At 45.6% G+C, this 25,351-nt stretch overlaps 1 protein-coding gene across 12 annotated transcripts in view; it reads right to left on the reverse strand.

The window, feature by feature from the left end:
- Window positions 1-691: 691 nt before the first annotated feature.
- ZNF536 (zinc finger protein 536) overlaps window positions 692-25,351 on the reverse strand; it is a 488,765-nt gene continuing 464,105 nt past the window's right edge. For 11 of the 12 annotated variants that reach the window (XM_021930964.2, XM_017952355.3, XM_021930958.2 and 8 more), the window contains one exon: window positions 692-3,547. In XM_021930964.2, the coding sequence (XP_021786656.1) occupies window positions 3,303-3,547 (245 nt within the window). In that variant the 3' untranslated portion in view covers window positions 692-3,302. The remainder of the gene's footprint in view (window positions 3,548-25,351) is intronic. The other variant, XM_021930966.2, reaches the window with a different exon arrangement.

Raw genomic sequence — 25,351 nt, forward strand, 5'->3', positions numbered from 1 at the left:
GCACACACACGCACACACATCCCCACTCACACACTACGTATGCAGCATAGAGATTGACGCAGCTTGAAAAAGCACAGGACTCAGAGGACCATTAGTACTGCAGGACCTTACCCGGCTTTTTGTTTTGTTTTGTGCGAGAAAGAGTCTCCCTCTGTCACCCAGGCTGGAGTGCAATGGTGTCATCTCGGCTCACTGCAACCTCCTCCTCCCAGGTGTGAGCGATTCTCCTGCCTCAGCCTCCCAAGTAGTTGGGACTACAGGCACGCACCACCATGCCCAGCTAATTTTTGTATTTTTAGTAGAGACAGGGTTTCACCATGTTGGCCAGGCTGGTCTTGAACTCCTGATCTCAGGTGATCTCCCCGCCTCAGCCTCCCAAAGTGCTGGGATTACAGGCTTGTACCATGCCAATTTTGTGTTTTTTAGTAGAGACGGGGTTTTGCCATATTGGCCAGGCTGGTCTTGAACTCCTGACTTCAGATGATCCGCTTCCCAAAGGGCTGGAATTATAGGTGTGAGCCAGTACAGGGTTTTTTTATACATGGAGTTTGACAACCTCTTGCCAAAGTCTGATAAACCTGCAAAAATATGTTTTACTCCTCCTAGTAAATATAAGCGAGTAGGAAAAGCTGTGATTTTTTTTTCCCAGAGGTAGAGGTTTTATTGCGTAAAACACTGGATAAAACTGGGCTGCTTCAAAGACATTTTATTCTAACAGCAGAAAGAAAACAGTCATTGCTGAAAAAACAACTTTTAATACTTTCTATACCAGAATAAAGTTCTGTCAACTGATGTATTATAATAATAAATAATGACCAAGAATAAACTTTAAATACAAAGTTTTCTACTTGTTACAAGCATAGCAACAAAATCCTCTACTCCTATTGATCTCAGATTTCCTCCAAGATAGATTTTTTTTTTCTTTGCGTAGGAATGTAGACAGTATTATGACCAGCATCACAGACTACAGAAGTTACAGGGAAAAAACTTGACATGTTTAGATATGAGAACCTGATGACATTCAGAAACTGACGCTGCATCACTGTGGCTGTCACTTGTTTGTATTACAAGTTACAAATGTTCTGGAAAGAAGGCCTGTGTCAGAGGGGGAAGGACAGTAGCACTGGACAAAATGGAATCAACACACACGCCACAAAGAAGAGGGGATGTTCCCAGTGTCACAAACAGAATTATTGCCTGTCGCATCTGAGGATGCTGAAAAGACACAAAAAAATACTGAAAGAGCTCCCAAAGTGCTAGAAATGGAATGTGGCTCTCATTTTTCCCCCACTTTTTTTTCCTCTTTTTTTTTCTTTTTTCTTTTTTTTTTTCATCTTTTTTTTTTTTCTTTTTTTCTTTTTCTTTGCTAAGATACCAAAGGCAGAGCAAACACAGAAAGCAAGGGACTGGCACAGTCACCAAACACAGTAGTGCAGTTAAAATCCTAAAGCTTACTACAGTCGGAAAGTTTTCAATAACATTTCAGTCCTTTCTCTAGGATCATAGAAACAGTTGCATTAAGTTTATCAACTCGATTTAAGTAAGGCAGTGAGAACTATACTAGAAAAACAAGAAAGCAGCTTGCTCTATGCCAGATGGGTCCAAGTTGCACAGCGACCTCATTTACACTGAAACCTCGGTTAGATGACACCCTTTTGACAGCATATGCAAACCGGATTCCTTATTAGCCTGAGATTCTTTCTGGTCTCAGGATAGCACTAAGAATTTTATTTACATTGATTGCAGTTTAGTATTTTTGTAAACTGCTGTAGGCAGAGCTGAAGTTTTTAAGGCCCTGGGGTTTAATCTGTGCTCCCAGCCTGCAAGGAAATATTGACTTTTTTTTTTTTTTTAAGTCTGAATGATTTTGTTTTAGAAGAAGTTAATACTTTCATACTTCTCTACCACCACAAGCAACAGCACCAAATTCATGTCACTCAAAGGAAGTATGTTAAAAGGCTCAACTTTACACCATGCTAGCAGATTCAAGAATAAACCTTTAACTAGTCTTCTTAAATCATTTTTTAATGAGTTAAGTGTTTCATTATTGACACTCAAAATCTCCTTCTGTGTGGTGCAGAACTTGATAAATTTGGAGTATCCAATCAGTAGAAAATCTAAAATCTACAAAAATATAGAACACATTTGTTTTACAAAAACAGACATTTTAACTCAAACAGTTTTCGTCATTAGAGATAGAGAGCAGGATGTTTAGATTCATATTTTAATACAAGCTATTTCATAAGAGCTTGCCGGAGAAGAAAATCTTGCTTCATGTCTGTGACACTTATAAAAACCAACACATGAAAAAAAATCTGATAATAAGGACTGGAGCAGCCTTCATTCAAGTAAAATTTTAAAAATCATAATAAAAAAACTTTCTATTATTACCTACATTTTAATTGCTCACCAGCATCTTCTATGGATGGGGTTAGCTAGTTTTTCTAACAACATTTTATATAATTACCCTACATTTTTTTAAATAGCAACTTCCTTCTTCATCCAAAAATTTTTTTGAAAAAAGAGAAAAAGACCACCAAGAACAAAACATTTCCCTCCATACTGCAATTTGATCTAAAAAAAGGAATTACTCATCAAACCTGCAATGGACATTTGTCTGCAGACACTTCCTGATCATCGATTTCATTTGGCTGTGTATTTTGTAAAAATGCGCATTTAAGATTTCAATCCTCTGCAGTGCCGGTCAGCCCTGGCGCTGGCTGCGGGCCGTCTAAGATTTCTCCAAGAGTGCAGTTACAACACCACGTGAATTGATTTTCTCTGCAGTGACCGCTCCAGTCTGACTGGCACCGCAGCTGCCTCCCGACACATCTCATTAGGGTTCTAGGCAAATGACAGCAGCTGGTGTCAGATTATAGAGGTGTTTTCAACAACGAAAACACAGCCCCTCCATCTTCAACGCAACACTAGATCATTTAGATGGTATCGTTTTTCCGTTAAGAGCATTATTTTTGGACAAAGACGACTTTCGAGTTGGAAGGGCCCCCAGCTCTCTCCAGCTCAGAGGGCACCAAGAATTTTTGAAATCACTTTTCTCCCACCTGCATTGTTTTGGAAGTACTTGTTGCCGGGTAACAGTTTAGCAGCCATTTTCAAGGGCTGGGGAATTTTTTTTTTAATATATATATATAGATATCTTTTTAAAATTTTTTAAATGTTCTATACACTATTAGGGGGGGTGTACATGATTTTTTCCCCTTGGAATGCAGTTAGCAAACTTTTACCAGATGCATAATGTTAAAACTGTGTAAAATACTATTGCAATATACAGGTTGGTCTGCTCAGTTGGTCTCCTCCTGGCCCTTGCCACCCTCTTCCGTGAGGTCTGCAGAGCTCCCCGCCTTGACAGCTGTAGGCTCCTCGAAATTCCCAGAAGCCTCCGAGTCGACCCTGGAGCGCTTGAACCTGCGGTCGGGATACTGGCTGTTGTCAAAAGGCATGCGATGGACGCAGAGGACATGGGTCTTCAGGTTCCCCTTCTGAGAGGCACTGTAGGGACAGTAGCGGCACTGGAAAGGCCTGTGACCTGTGGGCAGAAAGAGTGGCTGGTCAGCACTGCTGCTCACACCTTCCTGGCCCCCGGGGCTCAAAGGATCATCATCACAATCACCAGTATGATCAATATTATTATTACTTTGCAAAAATCAACTAGCAAGGGTTAGAAAAGCAGCCGATACATCAAACACATAAGCTAAGATTTAGAAGGTCTTCCCATCCCTGAATATTTTTGTTGTTGTTGTTAGAGATGAAGTCTTGTTCCTCATCTCAGGCTGGGAGTGCAGTGGTGCAATTATATCTCACTGTAGCCTCACACTCCTGGGCTCAAGCCATTGTCCCGCCTTAGCCTCCAGAGTAGCTGGAACTACAGGTACACCACAATGTCCAGCAATGTTGTTTGTTTGTTTTAGAAACAGGATCTCGCTATGTTGCCTAGGCTGGTCTCAAGCTCCTTCTTCAAGGGATCCTCCCTTTTCAACCACTTAAGTAGCTGAGATTATAGCAGGCCACCACACCAGGCTCTTGCTAGAGTTTTGAATCCAGACTTTCTAGGTAATTGACGATAAATCTCCCCATACTTGAATTTTTTTTCTATAAAGGGTTAAATAGTAAATAGTCCCAGATTTGCAGGCAGAGAGGCAAAATCCAAGATATTATGTAGGTATTTGTAGAACAAGACAGGAAACAAATATTCCTCAACTTTTTATTGATGAAATTCAAAACTTTATTTATGGACACTGAAATTTAAATTGTATATTAATTTCATGTGGGATGAATGACTATCATTCTCATTTGAGCTTTTTCCCAAACATTAAGAACATGCATAAACCATTCCTAGCTCACAGACTATATAAAAACAAACAGTTGCTGGGCACGGTGGCTCACACCTGGAATCCCAACACTTTGGGAGGCTGAGGTAAGTCAGCTGTTTGAGCCCAGGAGTTTGAGATCAGCCTGGGCAACATGGTGAGACTGTCTATACAAAACAATTTGAAAATTAGCCAGGGACATGCCTGTAGTCCCAGCTACTCAGGAGGCTTAGGTGGGAGGATCACCTGAGCCTGGGTGTTTGAGGTGGCAGTAAGCTATGATGGTGCCAGTGCACTACAGCCTGGACAACAAGCAAGACCCTGTCACAAACACAAAGAACAAACAAACAAACAAACAAAAAACAGACAATAGTTAGATTTGGCTCACGAGCTACAGTTTGCTGATCCCCGTTCTGCACAAAGACCATAAATCCTTCCATCTGGGAGTCTGACTCAGGCCTCAGGGCAAAGCCAGTTCACGTTCTTATCCTCCCATTGACTCTTCATTGTTGAGCAAACCAAGAATGGCAAGGGAGCGTGTGTTTGGGGGTGGGGTAGGTGAGGAGTGCCACCCAATGCTTGCTCTTAGGCAGAGTTGGAAGGGCTGAGCTGGGGGGATTTGTAGAGTCTGAGGGTCTCAGGGGCAGCAGCGGAAGTTGTCGGGACCGGGAGCAAGATGAACAGGTAACCAAGGCCAGCATGAGTTTTAAAGAAGGTAGATTTTGAATAGTGACTCTTGAAATAAAACCTTCCTAGAAAGATTCTAATTTGGAACAGGAGGTGGATTCTTGTGGAAGTTCACCTAATCCTCCAAGCCTGACATCTCTACCCTGATGCGCCGCAGCCATGCGCAGACTCTGCCATCTTGAGGAACTGGTAAAACATCTGGCTGGGGAAGTTATTCTGAAGCAATGACATCTCCCCTGCTTCCGGGAAGTTGTTGATGAGACATTCCTGGAAGTTCTCGTGTGCTGTTTCACCCAGCACCCAGAGAAGTCAGGGCCCAGAGCTGGGTTTCATTTGCTCAAAAAAATAAACAAGTAAATAAACAGAGGGCCCCATCATTGGCTCCAGAAAACGAACAAACACATATTCAGCACTTTTTCTAAAGCAGTAATGGCAGTCCTGTGTCTATTTAGCAAAACAGTCTTGTTCCTGAGACACAGGAAGCCAACGCAACGTTGGAAGCAGAAGCTCACTTTCCCACTGAATTGCACCCAGTGCTAAATTCTTGCTTCTTGTTGGGTTTCTGGAGTTCACTGCCTCCTTGTCCCCTCGTGACCAACTGGTGTCCAGGACTAATCCATTCTACCTGTTGAATCTTTTCCTTTGCAATGCTGACTTCAGAACCAGGTCCAGTCTGTACCAATTCTTGTCTAGACTATGAATATGGCAGCCCGCGGGGGCCTTCATGCTTCCAGTTTCCCACCTCCAGCCTGTCCTCCCCAGGGACAGCAGAGCAAGTGCCTAAAGCAAAAGCTCAACCTGTGATTTCTTTGTCCCAGATCTTTGATGGCCACTGGCCTCCAAAGGAATAATAAGGACTTTCATGGCTCAATCCTAAAACACCCTTCCATTCCACACTACAGCACAACCCCTTTTGCCCACACCAAACCAAACATCATCATGGTCTCTGTACATAGACGTCACTGTGCAGGGTCTCCATACCCTTGCTTGTCTACCCTCTCTCTGAAATGCCACTTCATTCTCTGCAGGCTCAAACCCACTTCTCTATTCAGGCTCTGATCAGCGGGATGCCTGCTTTATGGGCCTGAATGTATGTACTGGTCCTCCCAAAAGGCTGTGAATTCGTGGAGCAAGAACCATTACCACCTCAGTGTTATGAATGCCAAGTCCAGTGCCTGGCACAAAACAGGCATGAACTATTTATTATCTTCTTGTATCACCCTGCCTTTTTCTAAGGAATTATACATTTTTGGATTTTCTTTTCTTTTTTTTTTTTTTTAGATGGAGTCTCGCTCTGTTGCCCAGGCTGGAGTGCAGTGGCATGATCTCAGCTTACTGCAACCTCTGTCTCCTGGGTTCTAGCGATTCTCCCTCCTTAGACTCCCTGAGTAGCTGGGATTACAGGCATGCGCCACCATGCCCAGCTAATTTTTGTATTTTTAGAGAGATGGGATTTCTCCATGTTGGCCAGGCTGGTCTCAAACTCCTGACTTCAGGTGATCCGCCCACTTTGGCCTCCCAAAGTGCTGGGATTACAGAAGTGAGCCACCATGCCCGGCCAGAAACTATACATTTTTGGATAGTGCTTCTGCTTCTTCTGTTTCTACTACTGTCCCTGACACAAGGCTGAATTTGATCAACCTTCTCACTTCAAGAAGCCAATTTGCAAATCTACAGACTTTGGAGTTAAAAACAAAATAAAGTACAAGAACAGTGACTTGCTGTTGGCCCTTCCTGACAGCCGACCACAGGAAGAAGAGCACATCCAGCACCAGAGGCCAGTATCATGATTGCCAAGTAAGAGAAGGAGTCCCCAGAGTGACTGCCCATTTACTGTCTTGCCACCCTTTTCACCGTAAGGGCTTAGTCACCTAGGGAAGGCCCTGGGTTGGGAGGGGAAGGACAACTGAGACGTATTTCTAATGCAAATTTACAATTGTACAAAAAACTGTAAATGGTCCCTGTTTTTCATGACCTAGGAGTTAGGGCATAGACTGAAGGATGGAATTAGGATGCCAGTCAGAGACAATGGGATGAGCAAAGCCATGCCCATTCTCCCTACCATAATGGTGAATCTAACAGGGCTAAGCTGGGCATCAGTGAGTTCCAAGTAGATCCTCCTGGCCAAGCAGCTTAGTCCCCAAGATTCAGCCATCCAATATTTCAAGTTATCATCCCTGTGGACCTGAAGCTATGCCCAGGACTCACTGAGGGAGGGTTCGAGCTACTCTGAAATGGACGCTATTGAGCAAGAAAAAGGTGGGCCCGATTTGTAGCTGGAGGCCTAGAAGCCAATTGAAGGTCGTCCCAAACAACAGAGAGAAGGAGCAAGACACCAGGAAACCTGAGAAATGTTTTGAGGCTCTGGCCAAAGCTTCTCTGAAATGGACTGTATTTTTCTGTTTCTACCCAGGGCAGCTCTGTGGTAGCTTGTGGACAAAAGCTGGCCACTGTCCTAATTACCATGGCTCAGATAAAACTAAGGCTAAGTCATTCATTTATTCATTATATGGCAATAATTTATTGATGGAGAATGTCACTATCGTTTGACAAGTCTTTCGAGTAAAGAACTCCAAATCATAAGTAAAAATAAAAAATAAAACCAAAACCCTTGGTACCATGATCCAAAGAGGCCAGCAGAACTACGAAACAAAGTGGCCAGACCTCAGTATTGTTTGTAAATCTGCCTCGGTTTACCAGGATGACTTTGGTTCTTCCATTCTTCAGTTGTTTTTGTTCATCAGCAAAACTGTTTATTGTATTTTCTTTTCTGTTTTTGTTTGTTTGTTTCTTTTTTTTGAGACGGAGTTTCGCTGTTTGCCCAGGCTGGAGTGCAGTGGCACGATCTCCGCTCACTGCAAGCTCTGCCTCCTGCATTCTCGCCATTCTCCTGCCTCAGCCTCCCAAGTAGCTGGAACTACAGGCACCCACCACCATGCCCAGCTAATTTTTTGTATTTTTTTTTAGTAGAGACAGGGTTTCACCGTGTTAGCCAGGATGGTCTTGATCTCCTGACCTCATGATCCACCCGCCTCAACCTCCCAAAGTGCTGGGATTACAGGTGTGAGCCACCGCGCCCGGTCAACTGTCTACTGTATTTTCTATTGTTACATTAGCAAGTAATAATTTCACATATGAATCCTATGCTACATGGAAGCCGCCCTCCCTACAAATGATACTGCCACAGGAGTGATGCAATGTGCCTCTTGGCAAACTAAAATATGAACCTCAGATATCACCTTTATTTGCAATGAAAGCCTTTTTGATTTGGCCAACTTGGTATAAAAGCACTTAGTACCTTTTTTCCAACAGTTGATTTTAAAATATTAATCATGATTTTATCCTATAGTTATATTTTGAATCTCTGTTTCTTGGGAATAGTCAAAATGTATAACAATAATTCTGGCAGATTTGGATACTTCACTGGTCAAAACATTAGTATTGAATAGGTCTCATTTTCACTTAGGTGAGATGGAAATCTATATGTAAATCCATCTAAAGCCATGCACGTATCCATTTGTAGAAAGAAGTCTATACAATGCTAGAATCATAATAAATCCTGATCTTGCAATGTATCTAGTAAGTAGAAGCTTTGAAGACAATACTGGTAGTACTGAAAGACCCTGAAGGCTTGTATTCCACAGTTTTTCACGTACATTTTTGCATGTTTATCCTCATATTTGAGCTTTGGACAGTTTTGCCAAGGGATGATATCAGCTCCATTGTACAGATGCGAGAGCTGAGATACAGTGAACCTAGAAGTTTTGGCTTTAAAACAGATTTCCAGTTGATATAAAGTACTGAGTCCCCCACATTCTCTAAACAAAGACCATGATTAAAATGTGTTTTTATGGGCTCACACACACACACACACACACACAATGTGTTGGTTTATACACAATTTACAATGCATTTTATTCCATATCCATCATATTGTTTATAGACACACACACACACACATCTTTCTGAGTTGTTCGCTGAACGACTCCCTGGAGACTGATGTGGAAGAAAGTTCTATGAAGAAATGAAAGGCCCACGCTTGGGGAAGCTGACTGGGAGAAGCTATGATAGGCCCAGAAGAAGCCATTATATTTTCCCAAGAATCAAATATAACTGAAAGCCTGATCTTTTGATGATGAGAACATTTATTCCCAAACAGAAAGCTGTTGCTATGCACAGTACTGTTGGACGTGACACATTTCCGAGTCCAAGTAAATCTGGATAAAAAGTTCCAAATGTCTCTCCACCATTTGTCCCTGCGAAGCCCCTGATGACAATAAGATTGGGGTCTGTTGGCTTTGGGTCAGAGAACATAAGCAAGGGCTCCAGAAAGAAAAAAAAAAAAAAAAAAAGTGCTGAGCTCTGCTGAATACGTCCCTGTGGATTTCACATATTTCTGACAGCAGAGACCCTCCTGAAGGCAGCAGCAGCAGCAAGAGGGGGCCCATGGAACAATGCTGCGAGACATTCCAGCTGAGGGGACTGTGGGTTTGGAGGAAGTCAGATCTCTCTAGATGGAGGTAGGTCATCTCATCCCCAGAGGAGAAGCCGCTGCAGTCCCGGAGGTGACAGGGCAGCCCCTCAGTGGCCTGCACACTCCATCTATCCCTTTTTTTTTTTTTTTTTTTTTTTTTTTTGAGACGGACTCTCACTCTTGTTGCCCAGGCTGGAGTGCAATGGCGTGATCTTGGCTCACTGCAACCTCCGCCTCCCGGGTTTAAGCGATTCTCCTGCCTCAGTCTCCCAAGTAGCTGGGATTACAGGTGCCTGCTACCATGCCCAGGTAATTTTTGTATTTTTAGTAGAGGTGGGGTTACACCATTTTGGTCAGGCTAGTCTCGAACTCCTGACCTCAGGTGATCCCCCACCTCAGCCTCCCAAAGTGCTGGGATTACAGGCGTGAACCACTGTGCCTGGCCTGTCTATCTCATTTTAATGAAACAAAAGGCCAGCCATGTTGCCTGTGCCATCTTAGTTGACTGGACCTAGACTTGGGGATTCCTAGAGGTGTAAGGAAGATGTTAATGTCCATCAATGTCGAAGATGCAGAATAAGTATTAAGACAGACTTGGGTCAAGCAGGCTTCCATCGTGGTAGAACTGAAGAGAATAAGAACACCCACTCCTGCCAGCTCCCCGTTAGAGCATCAAGGCGATGGCCTCTCCCAAGTTGAACCTGCTAAGAAGCACCACACTCCAGGATAGCCTTTGGTCAAAGAAGAAGACCCAGGGCTCTCTTGTTCTGGTACCTTTGCTTTATTTTCAGAGCCCTTCTTCTCCCCAGTGGACCAAGAAGCTTGGGTTCCTACCACTGCTTCCCTCCTCTGTAAGGTTGCTAAGCTACTAGCACCCTGAACTTCAGTGTCCTCTCTCTCTGACCTTAGGCAACCATTGGAACTCAAGGTTTCCATTTCCACATCTTGATAATGATGCAATAATACTGACACCTATATCACAGGAGTGCTGTGAACATCAGATGATGGCATGTGACACATTGGTAAATGACGAAGAACTCCAAGATGTCGGCTGCTTTCATTGGCACGGCTGCTGTTTCCATTGTTGTCATCGTGCTGTTGATCTAAGCAGGTTCAGGGGAAGCTCTGCCTGGTTCTTCATCGAAAGTACCGACTGAACAGGTGCCTCCTGTGCCACTGTCCTGTGCTTCCTGCCACAAGTAGCACCATGAAAGCTTAAGGGACTGTCTCTCCTTGGGGCATAGGCATTTGAATGGGGGCTCTGGGAAACCGGAGGACCTTCAACGCCCAAAGGAACAAGTTGGTAACAGTTGCATTGCACTGGGAGGAAGTTCAGCAGACATGAGATAGGATTTGATGTAGGTGAGGCCTCTTGCCAGAAGGAACTCCCCATTTAGAGGGCAGGGCTAAGATGGCTGGGGGCCAGGTCCCAAACAGCACTGGAAGGCAGTGCGGGCTGTGATACGGTATAGGTGATGGAGAGCTCCTGTAACCCCTGCCAGGAGGAATCTGAGCCTCTGAGCATCCCTGCTCCTCATCTCCCTTAAAGCCCCCATAGTTTGCTGTACTCTGGTCACAGGGGACTTCTCTCTGTTCTCCAAATGTGTCATGCTCTTTCCTGCCCCAGGACCTTTGCTCCATCCTCCTTGATCGTCTCTTCGATCTGGACTCTGCCTGCCCCTACTTCATCCAATTCCTGCAACCTTATCCTCTAGGCTCTCATGCAGCTGCCTCTGCCTGGGGAAGGCCTCCCCGATGACCCCAGACCTGCCATCATGGCTGTGACACACATCCCAGCACACGCCTCTTCCTCAGCCCGGCTGCTAGCAGGAGCTGAACAAATAAAACAACTACGACTGTCTTCCCCACCAGGCAGACTGTCTGCTCCACGGGGGCAAGGACTGAGTTTTATTTTGGGGTTGTTTGGGTTTTTTGATGATTGTTGTTACTCACCACCCAGCACGGTGCTTGGCACATCACAGATCTCTGCCAAGCATTTTTTTTTTTCCAGCAAAGGAACAGATGAATGAAATAGGTTGCCAGGAGATAGGAAAGAGAGACAGTGCTACTGCAGTCCGAGGGGCATACCTGAGCCCAGGCACAGGAGCAGGAAGCCTGGGTCAGTGCAGCATCCTAGGAGTCCTAGGAGCAGGTCAACGAGGTACAGGGGAAGCTCAGTGGGAAGAGTGAACAGGGGCCAGACACACAGGACCCACTGGGAAGCTTGGCCCTCATTCTGTAGGAGAAGAGAATTGGGAAGACTTTCCAGCACTGCCGCCACACCAGTTCCCAGAATGTTCCCAATCCCCATCTATCTGTATCCTGAGCTCGGAGCCCTGGTGATGTGACCAGATGGGGGCCCCCCCAACCGCCCGCCCCACCTCACTCCCCTCTCTCTACCTCTCACTTTGAGGCCATCAACATTTCCCATCACTGCCATGCGAAAAGTAAGTACATCATACGTTAATTTGTATTGTCACTGCGCCGTGGAGCCGTGGTAAAGAGCACATTCATTTTTAATCCACTATGAATAATATATAAATATGTATACAGTGCGGAGGGTCAAGAGGAGTAAGGAGAAAGCAAGTCGTACATTGTTTATAACAAAAGTGGGGAAACGAGATATTTTTCTTACTTGCTAGGATGGAAATATCTGCACTTTCCCTGCACCTAAGGGGGAGTAGAAAATGCCTGCCCTTGGGAGGACTATCCATTTATTACAGCTCCACACTTGTGGGCAGCTGGCTTTGCGGAAAAGAGGGGGCTGCGTCTATGGGGCTTCCAGACTTTCCAAACTGATGGCTTCTTCCCATCTGTGGGGCAGAGGATAAGAGAGTGGGGAGAGGGGAGGTGACAACCCTGTGGTGTTGAGTCCTGGGGTGGTGACAGGGCCCATTGGTGAACATGTTCTGGTACACACTCATCAAAGTGCATCAGCACGAGTGGCCTCAGTTGGTTCTCACGACTGTCAGTAGGGAGAGATGGCAGAGGGATTCTTCCCACCTTACAGACATGAAATCCCCGATCCAGGGAGATTAAATGATCATCCAAAGTCACACGTGTGGAGCTTACTGCTTACTGATCAGGAATTCAACTTCATGTCTTCTCTAAAAGAATGCTCATCTCTGCACCTGCTCCTGCCATGGACTGCAACCTGCTTGCTGGAAGAGTCTCTACAAAAAGGGGTTAGGAGTCAAAGATGCTCCAAGAGGTGGTCCATGAACCCCCTGAAGGGGTGTGTACCGTGTGTATGTGTGTGTCTCTGTGTGTCTGTGTGTGTTGGTGTGTGTTTGTGTGTCTGTGTGTGTTTGTGTGTGTGTCTGTGTGTGTTTGTGTTTGTGTGTATGTGTTTGTGTGTGTCTGTGTGTGTGTGTTTGTCTGTGTCTGTGTGTGTTTGTGTGTGTGTGATATCGCACATGCACCACATATCACTCCCCTTACAGGCACAGAAGCCCATCAAAGCTGGGCATTGAGCGCATGGAACATTCATTTTCAGAGGATGGGATCACAAAATGTCTCTATGACAGAAGGGTGTCCTGCATCCACCTTTGACAGTGCCACACCTAGAAGGGAGCAGGTGATCAAATGGAGAGACGCAGCCTCAGCGTCAGTTCCCAAACATGAGGCTGTAGCGTTCGGGAACAGCCACTGCCAACTGGCACCCAGAGGGGCTCCCTATAACACACTTCTCCCAGAGCTGCACAACCAGCGCCCCCTGAACTCCTTGAAATTAGGGACATTTAGGCAATACCTGCAGCTAGGTAAGAAACTGGCTCCCCCTATAGGTCAATTGGATACATTAAAAATTCAGGGCCACGGGTGGCTCAGGCCTGAAATTCCAGAACTTTAGGAGGCCAAGGCAGGAGGATTGCTGGAGGCCAGAAATTCGAGACCAGTTGGGACAACATAATAAGCCCTCATCCCTACAAAAATTTAAAAATGAGCCAGGTATGGTGGCACGCATCTGTAATCCCAGCTACTTGGGAGCCTGAGGGAGCAGGGTCACTTGAGCCCAGGAGTTGGAGATTGCAGTGAGCAGTTGGAGTGCCAGTACACTGCAGCCTGGGCAACAGAGCAAGACCCTGAGAAAGAGAAAAAGAAAGAAAGAAAAGAAAGAAAGAAAGAAAGAAAGAAAGAAAGAAAGAAAGAAAGAAAGAGAAGGAAGGAAGGGAAGGAAGGAAGGAAGGAAGGAAGGAAGGAAGGCTGAAGGAAGGAATAATGAATGAAGAAAGGAAGAGGGAGGAGATGAATGAAGGAATGAAGGAGGAGGAGGGAGGGAGGGAAGAAAGATGGAGGAGGAAGGAGGGGGAGGGTGGTGAGGAAAGAAAAGGAAAGAAAGAAGAAAGAAGGAGGAAGGGTGGAAGGAAGGAAGGAAGGATGGAAGGAAGGAAGGAAAGAAAGGAAGGAAAGGCAGATGGAAGGAAGGAAGGAAAGAAAGAAAGAAAGAAAGAAAGAAAGAAAGAAAGAAAGAAAGAAAGAAAGAAGAAAGAAACGGAATGGAATCCAGCTCCCAGAGTGGGCCCTCGGGCCAATCTGGGGAAATCCACTGGGTATGGTGGTACAACAGGTTCATGAGCGGGTCAGGACTGCAGGGTGCTGGGCTTGTCTTCACTTGGCCCCTCACCATCACCTACTGCTTCCTTTGAATATTTACTGCTTTGACCCTGAGGCTGCAAAATGGGAGGATGCCAGCCCAGGACCCTAGCAATCCTGCCTTCAGCTTCAAGAGGCTCAGCGGCTCAGTAGGGCAATGATAGAGGTAGAAATGTACATAAAGAATCACTAGACCCACAGAGAGAGCTGTTTTCTCAGTTGCACATACACTTTAAAAAATTTCCTAATTTCAAATAGGCAAGAATGGTTCCAATCAGGTACATAATTTATGTTTTCAGTTTAAAAAAATATTCATCCATCTCATCAAAGATGCTAAAACACTTTGGAATATCCTTAGTACAAATAAATTTAGGTTTCAAATTTCCTGTGATTTGGGTTTTAATTTAGAAGGCTACCCAAAAAAAATGTACTTATTTTACAAGTGCATTTTGATCTATGTGGTAATGGATTGAAGACATCTGTGTGAACTCAAGCTTAACTTCATATTTATAATATAGATGTGTGTATATACAGGAGTTAGTACACAAGCATATATTTCCTTATTCTGTCAGCTGAGAGGGTCTAGAAGCAGTGACATTGGTTTCTAATACCACTCTCAAAAAAGGAAACCAGGGCTCCTTGGAGAAATGGCTGATTCTAGGACTGGGATAGGAAATATACAAAAATAATCCTGGGGCATTTAGTGCTGCAAAGTAAGAAAGTACTAAAGAAAAAATATCCCACATATTGATGGTGGAGTGGAGGGTGTCAGATTAGCACAGAGTTTGCTGAAGGAGCCCCATACCCAAAGCTAGAACCATTTGAGTAACAAAGTAAACAACGTAGTATCAGATTATGACCCGGAGTCTAAAATAAATATCCACAAGTCATACTGGCATAAATGATTGCATCAATAACTACAGGGAGAAGGACTGACAAATGCCTTGTGCATTCCAAATAATTTTGTGGCTATTTCTTGCTCAAGGAGACGGAGCATATCTCCCTACTCCTTAAGAGTGGACTGTGCCAAGTGACTTCCTTCCAAAGAGTACAGTATGGAAAGGGATGGGAGAGTAACTTCTGTGGAGAAACCCAACAAACATGACCCCAGCCAGTAGATCAAGGTCATGCTGATAGCATGTGCCCTTGATTTGATATGATGAGAATGGTAATTTACCTCTGTGGTCCTCCTTCCCTAAATCCATAACGCCAGTCTACACACAAGAAATTGCAACTGAGGGACGTTCTGCAAAATACTTCTGGAAACTGTCAAGATCATCAGAAACAAGAAAAGTAAGAAACTGTTGCAGCCAGGAAGGTGGAAGGAGACAGGACACCTAACATAATATGGTATCCTGGAGCAGAACAGGATATTGGGTAAAAACTTAAAAACTAAGAATACAATATGGACTTTATTTAACAATAATGTGTTAATATTGCTTCATTAATTGTGACAAACATACCCTACCAATGTAAGATGTTAATAATAGTGGAAAATGGCCATGAAATCTATGGGAGTTCTCTGTATTATCTATGCAACCTTTTTTTTTTTTCTTTTTTGAGACTGAGTCTTGCTCTGTCACCCAGGCCGGAGTACAGTGGCGCGGTCTCAGCTCATTGCAGCCTCCACCTCCCAGGTTCAAGAAATTCTCCAGACTCAGCCTCCTGCATAGCTGGGACTACAGGCGCTCACCAATGGGTCCAGCTAATTTTTGTATTTTTAGTAGAGATGGGGTTTCACCATGTTGGCCAGGCTGGTCTTGAACTCTTGACCTCAGGTGATCCGCCTGTCATGGCCTCCCACAGTGCTGGGATTACAGGCATGAGCCACTGCACCCGGCCTCTATGCAACATTTTTATAAATCTAAATCCATACTAAAATTAAAAGTTTATTTTGAAAGTTTCTTTAAAAATGGATTTGATTGATTTTCTGTGAACAGGAAGAAACCAACACCTCACATCAAGAGATGCTACCAAAGTCACAGAACCAAACAGGTAATACTTAACTTTGGTTGACACAAAAACTTCAGAAGGGCGTATGGCACACCCACAGTCTGCTGGGTCTGCAACCCAAGGATCAGGGAAGGCAGCACAGCAGATTTTGAGAAATCACCACTGTCCTGCTAGCATGCAGCATTTTTCTTTATTCAAGCACAGTGATGAAGACTGTAGATTCTCAAGCCAGACACCAGGGCTCAAACATATCTGCCTCTTATGGGTTGTGTGTGCTCTTGGGCCAGCCAGTTAACCCTTCTAAGTCTCAGTTTTCTCATCTGTAAAATGGGTGCAATAATAATAATAGCTCCCTGATAGGATTGCTGTGAGGATTCAGTGAGATAAGGCCTGATGCTTAGCACAAAGTGCAGCACATAGAGTTAAATGAATGTTTGCTAGAAAAGGCTGTAAGTATTCAAATACTTCATCTATTACATGCCCATTGCATGGTAACCTTGAACTTCAAATGGGGGATGTGCATTTTGATTCCTCTGCCAATGCTGAAGTCAGGGGTTGGGTTGCCATTTGTCGGATGATACAGTGTGGCTCTCTGTCCTCACCCAAATCTCAACTTGAACTGTGATCCCCAGGTGTTGAGGTGGAGGGTCCTGGTGAGAGGTGATTAGATCATGGGGACCACTTCCCCCATGCTGTTCTCTTGATAGTGAGGGAGTTCTCACGAGAGCTGATGGTTTTAAAAGCAGCAGTTCCCCCTTGCTCTCTCTCTCACCTGCACCATGTAAGACGTGCCTGGCTTCCCCTTTACTTTATGCCATGATTGTAAGTTTCCTGAGGCCTCCCCAGTCATGCAGAACTATGAGTCAATTAGACCTCTTTTGTTTATAAATTACCCTATCTCAGATCCTATCTTTGTAGCAGTTTGAGAATGGACTAACACAGAATCTGTCCAGAGCCACAAAGCCAGAGAAAGGCAGAACCTGGTCCTGCAGTTGGAGCTCAACCTGCACTGTGTCTTGCTGTCTCCCTGCAGCTCGAGGCCCAAGTTCAGTTAGGATAAGAGCTTAGACGATGCCAGATTTCAGCAGGACATCAGCAGAGAGAAGCCTCTGGCTAGGGGTGCAGAGTCCCCCATGCCTCCCAGCTCAGCCCCACCAGGTGCTGGCCTCAGGGTTACCCTTCCTGAGGCCTGGCCTCTAGGTGGCTCCCTTTCTCGGCAACTTCATCCCCCCTCTGCTGTGCATGCCCTACAGACGTTGCCTTATATCCTGTTTATTTGCTTACCCAGGCTCCTCTGATGAGTGGAGCCACCAGCCTGCCTGGGTGGTCAGGCAAGCCGGCCTGCCCTGCCGGTGTGCACTCAACAGCAACTATTGATCGGGGACCTTAAATCATTGCCCGGATTTTATGAAAGCATTTATGTTTATCATTAAATAACCTTCAAAGGGTCGATGAACTTACATTCCGTTTTTGAAGATTTTTCGACGTGTAATATAATAATACTCTAATGATACCCAGAGTTTGTCTCTGGGTGAGTGCATTTAGTCTTTAAAGAAATGCCGGCAGAAACCAAAGAGAAGGCACTGGCCTGGAAGTACCGGGGGGAGCCAGGAGTGGAGGGGCTGGTGGCCTACCTCACTCCTCCAGAAATTCCCTTCTCTCTCCAACATTGCGGGGGTTGCGAGAGAGACGCTTATTAAACCGAGCTCCAAAGGTGATTTTAAATGGAACCAAGCTGACCACTTTTCAGGTTAACAGGCTTAGCAAGAAAACCCCAAAAACCAGTGAATCAGAGTTGGATATTATTGCTAAAACAAAGCTAGAGTTGTGTATTTTAAGTTTTTAACCAATTAATTTTTAAATATTAAGTGAAGTTATTAGGGTGATACTCAGAGATGGCAAAAATAAGAAGGAGTCTAAAATTAGCAGACGCAGCACCTATGATTCACACATTTAATATCCCTCGCTTCCCTCCTTAGGAACACTGGGCTAAACACAGTTATCTGAAATCCCTGTTGGCAATAAGATGGGCTGCAAAGATGCACAGAATTTAGCAGAGGTGGTGACAGCCAGCCCTATCCCTGTAGATCCTCTTCTGGGTACCAAGTCCACTGGGTCAACAGTCCACCTCAGACCAACAGTGAGACTTCTCCAGGCTGACGAAAGCCACACCATCCATACCAAGTCAAGTCCCCAAATCCTGTCTATACATGTGCCCACCCCTCCTCTACAGCCATCTATGGCTCCCTGTTTCTCACTGCAGTATCTCACCTCCTTAACCTGGCTTTCCAAATTGCAATCCCTTCTTACCTACTATACACTGCCATTCCTACTAGAAATTCACCCATCTCCAGCCCCCACATCTTCTTCCATTGAGACCCACCAAAGCCCCAACTCCTCCTGGAAGCCGTTCTCAGGACCCAGCCTGCAGAGCTCCACTTATCTGTGGCACCACACAATTAGGCACTTAATTATGTTCTATCAGGCACTGCTTGCTAATGGCTTCCTGTGATGTGGGCTTGGTGGGGCTATTCCTTCCTCTAGGAGGTTGGAAACTGCTGCCCTCTAGCGGGCTCTGCACACAGTAGGGACTGAATAAGGAACCAGACGTTGTTTACTGAAGGACCTCTTTCCGGGGGTTCAGCCCACAGGAGTCCCCACCTTGCTATGCACACCCTGCTCAGAGCCTGGCACTTGTCTTCCTTCCTCTGTGCAGACCACACCTCCTACATGACCCTGGAGCACCCTCCCCTGCACACCCTCCCTACCTGGGTTGTGCCTCATACCTGGAATGCCCCACCATGCCTTGCTGTTTTCCTCAGCAGGAAAATCTCAGTGCTCTGTGCTCCAGGGGGTCCCCTTAGTAACCCCAATCTCAGCTATTAATCCTACGCTCTTCCTCCCATTCTCCATGTGGGTGGAGGGTGTTGAATGGCTTCTCAGGTGAACATTGACTCACTGGGTAGCTCTGCATTTTCCTCTTTCCTGCATTGAAGCTCCGAATCCCAATCACAGCTCCAAGAACCACGCCCTCCCCTCCCCCACGCTTTCCCTTCACCTTACCACTTTCTGTGGGGGACTGGGACGGCACCGCCCACCCCGACTGTGAGCTCCAAAAGCCCAGAGGCCTCTGAACCATAGATTCCATCACTGCTGTAGACATAAATGCATTCACCCTCCTAGTGCTTACAAGCTGCAGGCCCACATATTTTTCCCCCAACACTATTTCTTTAAAAAAAATGTAATTCATTGCCAATGTTACATTTAAAAAAATATTTCACATTAAAACATGGATTTCCAGTTTCTCTTGCAAAGTCAGGAGGTCTGGCAAGATCTTCCTGGAGGCAGCCGCTGGGGAGCTGGGTCCCACTTATTCCCGCTGCCTGGCACCCGTTTACTTCCCAGGCATCACCAGCCAGGCGCCTGTGGGCCCTGGACTTTCCAATCTCCACTTTGTACCACTCTCATCTAAACAGTCAGTATGGCACCTTCTTTGGGGTTGGAGCAGGGAGACTGGGTGAGGCTTTGTGTGTTTTTTTCACCCAGCAGATGAGTTGCATTCTTGTACACACCCAGTGAAATAAACAAGTGGGTGGTCTCTGCTGGTTCAATCGCTTCCTGTTTTCCATTGTGTCGTTTAAAATGAGCACATCAGCCCTTAATTGTAGTTTCTGTTTTATTGTACAATTTAAATGTGGGAGGGGGGCCAATATTGGAACTTGGCTTGTGCCAAGGGTGTGCTGTGCTCTCTATGGCACTGGGAAAGCCACAAGGGGAGGGGCCGACCCATGAAAGCACCAGCATGAAGCGCCTTAAGTGTATCGATATCCAATCCACTGAAAGCTGGCATCCAAGGTTATCTGTGGATAATTCACTACCTGCACACATCTTTCATAAAAACATTAGTGCATTTCCTATAGGGGGTGGGGGGGCCCATATGGGTTGCAGAGCAGCTCACCAAAAACAGTGTCGCGGGAGCAGTCACATTCCATCACAATTCAGTGAGGTTGTATTGTATTAATGTGAGTTTATGTGTGAGAAAGAATCACACATCTCTCTTCCCATAAAGGAATCAGACACCCGCAATCCATACCCACAGTATATATCCATATAGATGCGCACACTGGATATATTTAAAATAGCTACTTTTTATCGTGCCCAATTCCACAAATTGGTACTGCGAACAATAGAAAATTACAAAGTAAAAAGGAAAGATGGAAGCATAAACTTTTCAATGCTCAGCCCTCGTCCCGGAGTCCCACTAATGTCGTCACTTGGCAGAAATAAATAAATAAATAACATAAAGCACACAAGAGAGGTGCCTTTCTTTTCTTTATGAAGTCACAAAGGAAATGAACCTCCTTTCTTCTCTTCCTTCCCCCCACTATAAAAGGCTCTCTCTAAAATCAAAGGTGTCAGACTTTGCATATCCTCTTGCTGGCATAATCCAGAATATGGCTGAGGAATGACAGATGTCCGCACCCAGCTGCAATGAAGCATGCGAAAGTTTCCGTCTAATCCACTTATTTCTCTGTAGTCACGTAAACCAAAACAAATGGGCAGGGCTTTACATCAGGGGGAGAGGGAAAAAAACCTCACAGCGTCAGGACTGTATTGCATGATGCAGTCTGCACGCCATCTTGGTATCATCCTTCCTTCAGCAGGGATAAGGGCACCTTGTGGTGTGATCCCGTGTGGACCCAAGAGGGTCAACTCACGTATCCCTTTGTCCCATGTGAGATGAGGTTTCCCAAGGGAGAGAGAAGTTTGGAATGAGTGGGGGGTGTCCGAAGCACGGAGAGGCATAGGGACAAGCGACCATGTGCAAGCACACACTACTAGCACCTCCACAGTGCACATGTACAGACACACACACACACACACACACCCAGGTTTTGGAGCTGCTAAACTCAGATGATCAGTTTAATCACCAGGCACCATCGTTTTCAACTACTTGAATAAATCCAGAGGAATTATAAACGGAGCCCGTGTGTAATTAAAGTGAGGGTTGTTAGACTCTTCATTTAATAAAACACTTCAAAAGAAAAGCCCTTATAGGTTTAGCAATGCCACGGGGAGCAGGAGGGTAAGTGAGCGCTGTGGGCGTGCGAGCAGGCGGCCCTGCCTCTTCCTAGCATGCAGCGTGGCCACCTTCTGAACCCTCTCCCCTTTAAATCTTCTAAGGAGCCAGCCAGGAGCCGGAGTCTTGGGGCTCTGTCACCGCCAGCAGTTGCAACAGCTGCGAAGCACTCTTTCAGTGCAAGTAGCGAGAAAAGACGTGACGGATTTCGCCCATGGCAGAACGGCGTTCCGTTTCTGGCCCTTCAGGCAAAAACAGTAAAGGCAAAGAGGAAAATTTGAGATTTCCCCCCTTAAACTTCCCACAACAACCTCAGCAAAACCACATGACTTGCCTTCTACAATCTCCCTGGTGTGTTCGCTGCCTCTTTGGCAAAGACTCAGAATTACTGTTATATAAATTCCATCTGATGCCAGAGCGACCATCTGTGAGTAAAACTGCTTCACCTACGTCTGCCTGCAAAGCCACTCTCCCAGAGACAAGGGAGAAGGGGAAAAAAATTTGATTAATTTGCAGAATGCTTGTGATTTGCTCATATATTATTATAACTGCTCATCAGCACATGATGAATTCCCAGCCCTCGGTGCAGGCACCCGTTTGGTTTCAGCAGTTTCTTGCGTCGGCACCTGACAGACTGCAGGGTTTCTAATGACTTTCAGATGCTTACAAACAGTAATTCTATCTTCAGAATCAAAAAGAAAAATCCGTAGGAAGAAAAGAGGAGCAAGTTCGTCTATTTCATTTCCTTCCTGTATATCCACATGATTTAACTCTTAAGGGCAGCCTCGGATCCGAGAGGGGGCCTCCTAGGCCCGGCGGTGACCGCCTGCAGAGACAAAGACCCCCGGTCCGTCTCTGGAGGGGAGGTGGAGGCCCGGGCAGAGGCTGCAGGCAGGGGTGATGCCAGGCATCGCCGCCCGGGTGCCCACCACTGCCACAGGGTGGCCCTTTCTCTCCCTCTGTGCTTCCTAATCCCTTTCATTTGTCCACTTTTAATACCCCAATAACCTCTCGCATTCTCTGCAAGCACATCTGCCTCTTAACTGCAGTTGGATGTCTGGTTTTCCCCCTTCCCCATTTTTTTTTCTTTGCTTTTAAAACTCTGATTATGCCTTCTGAAGCCCTGCCTCTGTGCTTGATTGCCTGTTTTAGATTAGAGATTTTAGCAAGGAGACAAAGACTTCAGAATGCACATCAGTCCCACATATGAGGGCCCACAGAAGGAAAAGCGATAAAACGCAATGCACCATCTGTCCACAAACAATAACCTGCATGTTGGGAGCCTCGCAAATTATTTAGCATACAACCTTCCCAAATTACGGAGCCTTGAAACGGAGAGGAGTCCAGGCGTGAGACCCCCTTTGAGGTCCTTTGGTATTCCCACCCCCTCGCCCTCAGCCCCAATTTGATTGTTAACAGTTGAGGAATGTCTCGGTGACAAGTCGATTTTTATTATCCGGATCTTCCTATTCCATTTGGCCTGGGATCCGAGCGGGGGCGGGCTTGTCCCCTGGCCGCAGATCTCTGGAGACGACCGCCCTGATGCAAAGTCTGTCTCCTTTTTTTCACGTGCATGTAGGGTGGGGGCCAGCGGAGGTGGTCTCCTGAGCAGACCTCACGGTTAATACAGAAAGATCCTGCTCAATTCTGCCGGCTCAGTCAGCTGGTCAGCGGGCTGGTTTGCTTTTGAAAGATCTTAGAGATTTTGTTGGGAGGCCTCTGGTCTGTACAAACAAATCTCCCTCCCCACCTCCAGCCCTTAACTCCTCTAGAAACGCGTTCTTCTGCCTTTCCTAGCTCAGACGGTAAGCAACAGCCTCACTGACCACCAGGCCATAAACTACCGATGATAGCCAGTATCTTTAGTCAAGCTGCAAAATTCCTTCTACAATGATTTGCTAAAATGAAAGAGAAAAAGAACCAAGCATTGCCGAAAGGAAAATAAAAATAATTTTGTTTTTGGGAGAGGAGTGGTTTTTATCAGATCCTCCTCACTTTGGTCTTAAGAATGGGAGAGTTGATTAGTGCCATTCAGTCCTTACACAAACTATAAGGTAAGTCCCAATTACTACGATCCTTCCATTTTACAGATGGGAAAACCGAGGTGCAAAGGCAGTGAGTCATGTGCCCGAGTGACGCAGGAAACTGGGCAGCTGGGTATGAAACCAGGTGGTCTGGCTCCAAACCCCTCCTCTCGGAACCACCAGAGAACCCCGAGATCCTGCTTTAAGGTTAAGATTTGAAGGGCAGCCATTTAGTGCCAGTGAATTCAGGGGAAAGTTGTTTATGATGATTAATAAACAGCCAACAAACATCTTACTTCGCAAATAGAATCATTTCTTTCCTGAGTCTCAAAATAGACACATCTGAGAAAAAATAGAGAGAGACTCGACCTGAATGTGACCTAAATGAGGCTTCCTTACCAAACTCATCGCCAGCATAATTATCCGGATTCAAACCCCTTTCAAGTCACTTCCTCTCTGGAGTCCCCTCCTGTCCTCAGGAGGCCCCGTTTCTCCCCTTTCTCTACAACAGCACTTCATTCTTCACTGGACCTTTGTTTTGCTAGAAGAGTCTTTTCACCCCAAACGTGGCCTCCTCTAGGATGGTGGCCCAATATTACCGGCATTTGTTCCCCATTGATACCTAACAAATCCGTGCGCCCAGTAAATGGTTGATAAATAAATACCTACTGTTGGATGATTGGAGAGGCCTCAAGGATGTCCATTCCAGTTTTATGAATTTAAGCTTGTTTTCCAGACTTCCCTAACCTGAAGTCAATTAAGACAGTGTTTACACACACAGTTTGGCTGAATCGGGGGCAGGGTGGTAGGAAAGAGGGTGCCTCACTGGCATTCAAGCAACCAGATGTTTATTTTATTTTGTTAAAATCCATGATGCCCAATGAAAAGCCACGCTGAAATTTTCACTTTCTGGTATCCAGCAACAAAATCTAATTATATTTCTTGCAGCCTTCAGTAACACGCATGTGTACCTGTTTTGTTTTGTTTTGTTTTTTTCCATTTCTTTTCACCATTAATACCACACTGTCTCCTCTCACACACGCAGCAGGCTTTATAATTCACTAGGAGCTTTTGCCCTCACTGTTCCATGGGACACACAGGAACACTGTCTCAGGAAGACACTTGCCCCCGGATAGTCCTGGTCCTTGATTGTCACTCTAAACATGACAAGTGCATTGATGCCCCTTCCCAAGGCCAGGGCCATCTACCTTTGAGAGGGAATCTCCTCATTTTGATAATATTTCCTGACAATTACACTGTCCCAGGAATAGTCACAACCCATCAGAAATCTTACTCAAATAACTGAGGTTTCTAAACTCCCTCCCCTCCCAAAATGATTTAGAAAACTGAAAAAGGAAAGCAGCAATGAGCATTTCCCCGCAAGAAAATGTTCCTGTTTGGACGGGGGATGCTGCCTATCACATCCCCTCCGCCCTCACCGACGGACATGTTTTTGGCATTTGAGCCCTTACTGTGATCAGGTATTGTACACAAATCAATGTCTCACTGAATCTTCAAAACAACAGGATAATATCCAGTGCTAGGTTAGGGTAAAGCTCCAAATAATTCCAGATGCAGGCAGACAGGTTCAAGGAGGAAGGAGAACATTTTGTTCTCAGCTTTGGAGGCAGACAGCTCTCTACCTTCAGCTCGTAACGGCTGTATAGCCTTGAACAAGCCCCTCTTTCCTTCCAAAGCCTCAGTTTTCTCATCTGTGAAAGGGGCTCAGGCTAGTGCCTCTCTCCGAGTGGACGGCCAGGTCTAAGGGGATGACACACATCGAGAGGTCAGTACAGAGCGTGGAGCAGAGCGGGCCATTATTGTCTAAGGCTATGGCCAGAAATATTGGCTGCTGTTATTCAGGGGAGGACAGGTTCCTGGAGGCTCAGACCACCCTCTCTGCAGCCAGTCCCCAGGAGGTGAAACATCTCCAGCCCAGAGAGCTGCCAGGAGGGCCAGCCAGGCCGATATACAGCCTCCTATGCTCTGAGCTCAGCCCCAACACAGAGCTTCTCCCAACAAGAGCCAGAGCTACCCACTCGCCTTAGAAGCAACTCACCTCCTCTCAGGCACATAGCTAAATGAAATATTGGAGTCCATCAGTATAAAGTGGGGGTTTCAAAAGCTGTAGTAAGAAAATTAAAGCAACCATGTGAGAGTGTTTTATGCATGTGGGATAACTGCCTTTTGATATAGCTTTTTACTACACATT

This window comes from Papio anubis, chromosome 20 (assembly GCF_008728515.1).
Source record: "Papio anubis isolate 15944 chromosome 20, Panubis1.0, whole genome shotgun sequence".
Classification (NCBI taxonomy): Eukaryota; Metazoa; Chordata; class Mammalia; order Primates; family Cercopithecidae; genus Papio; species Papio anubis.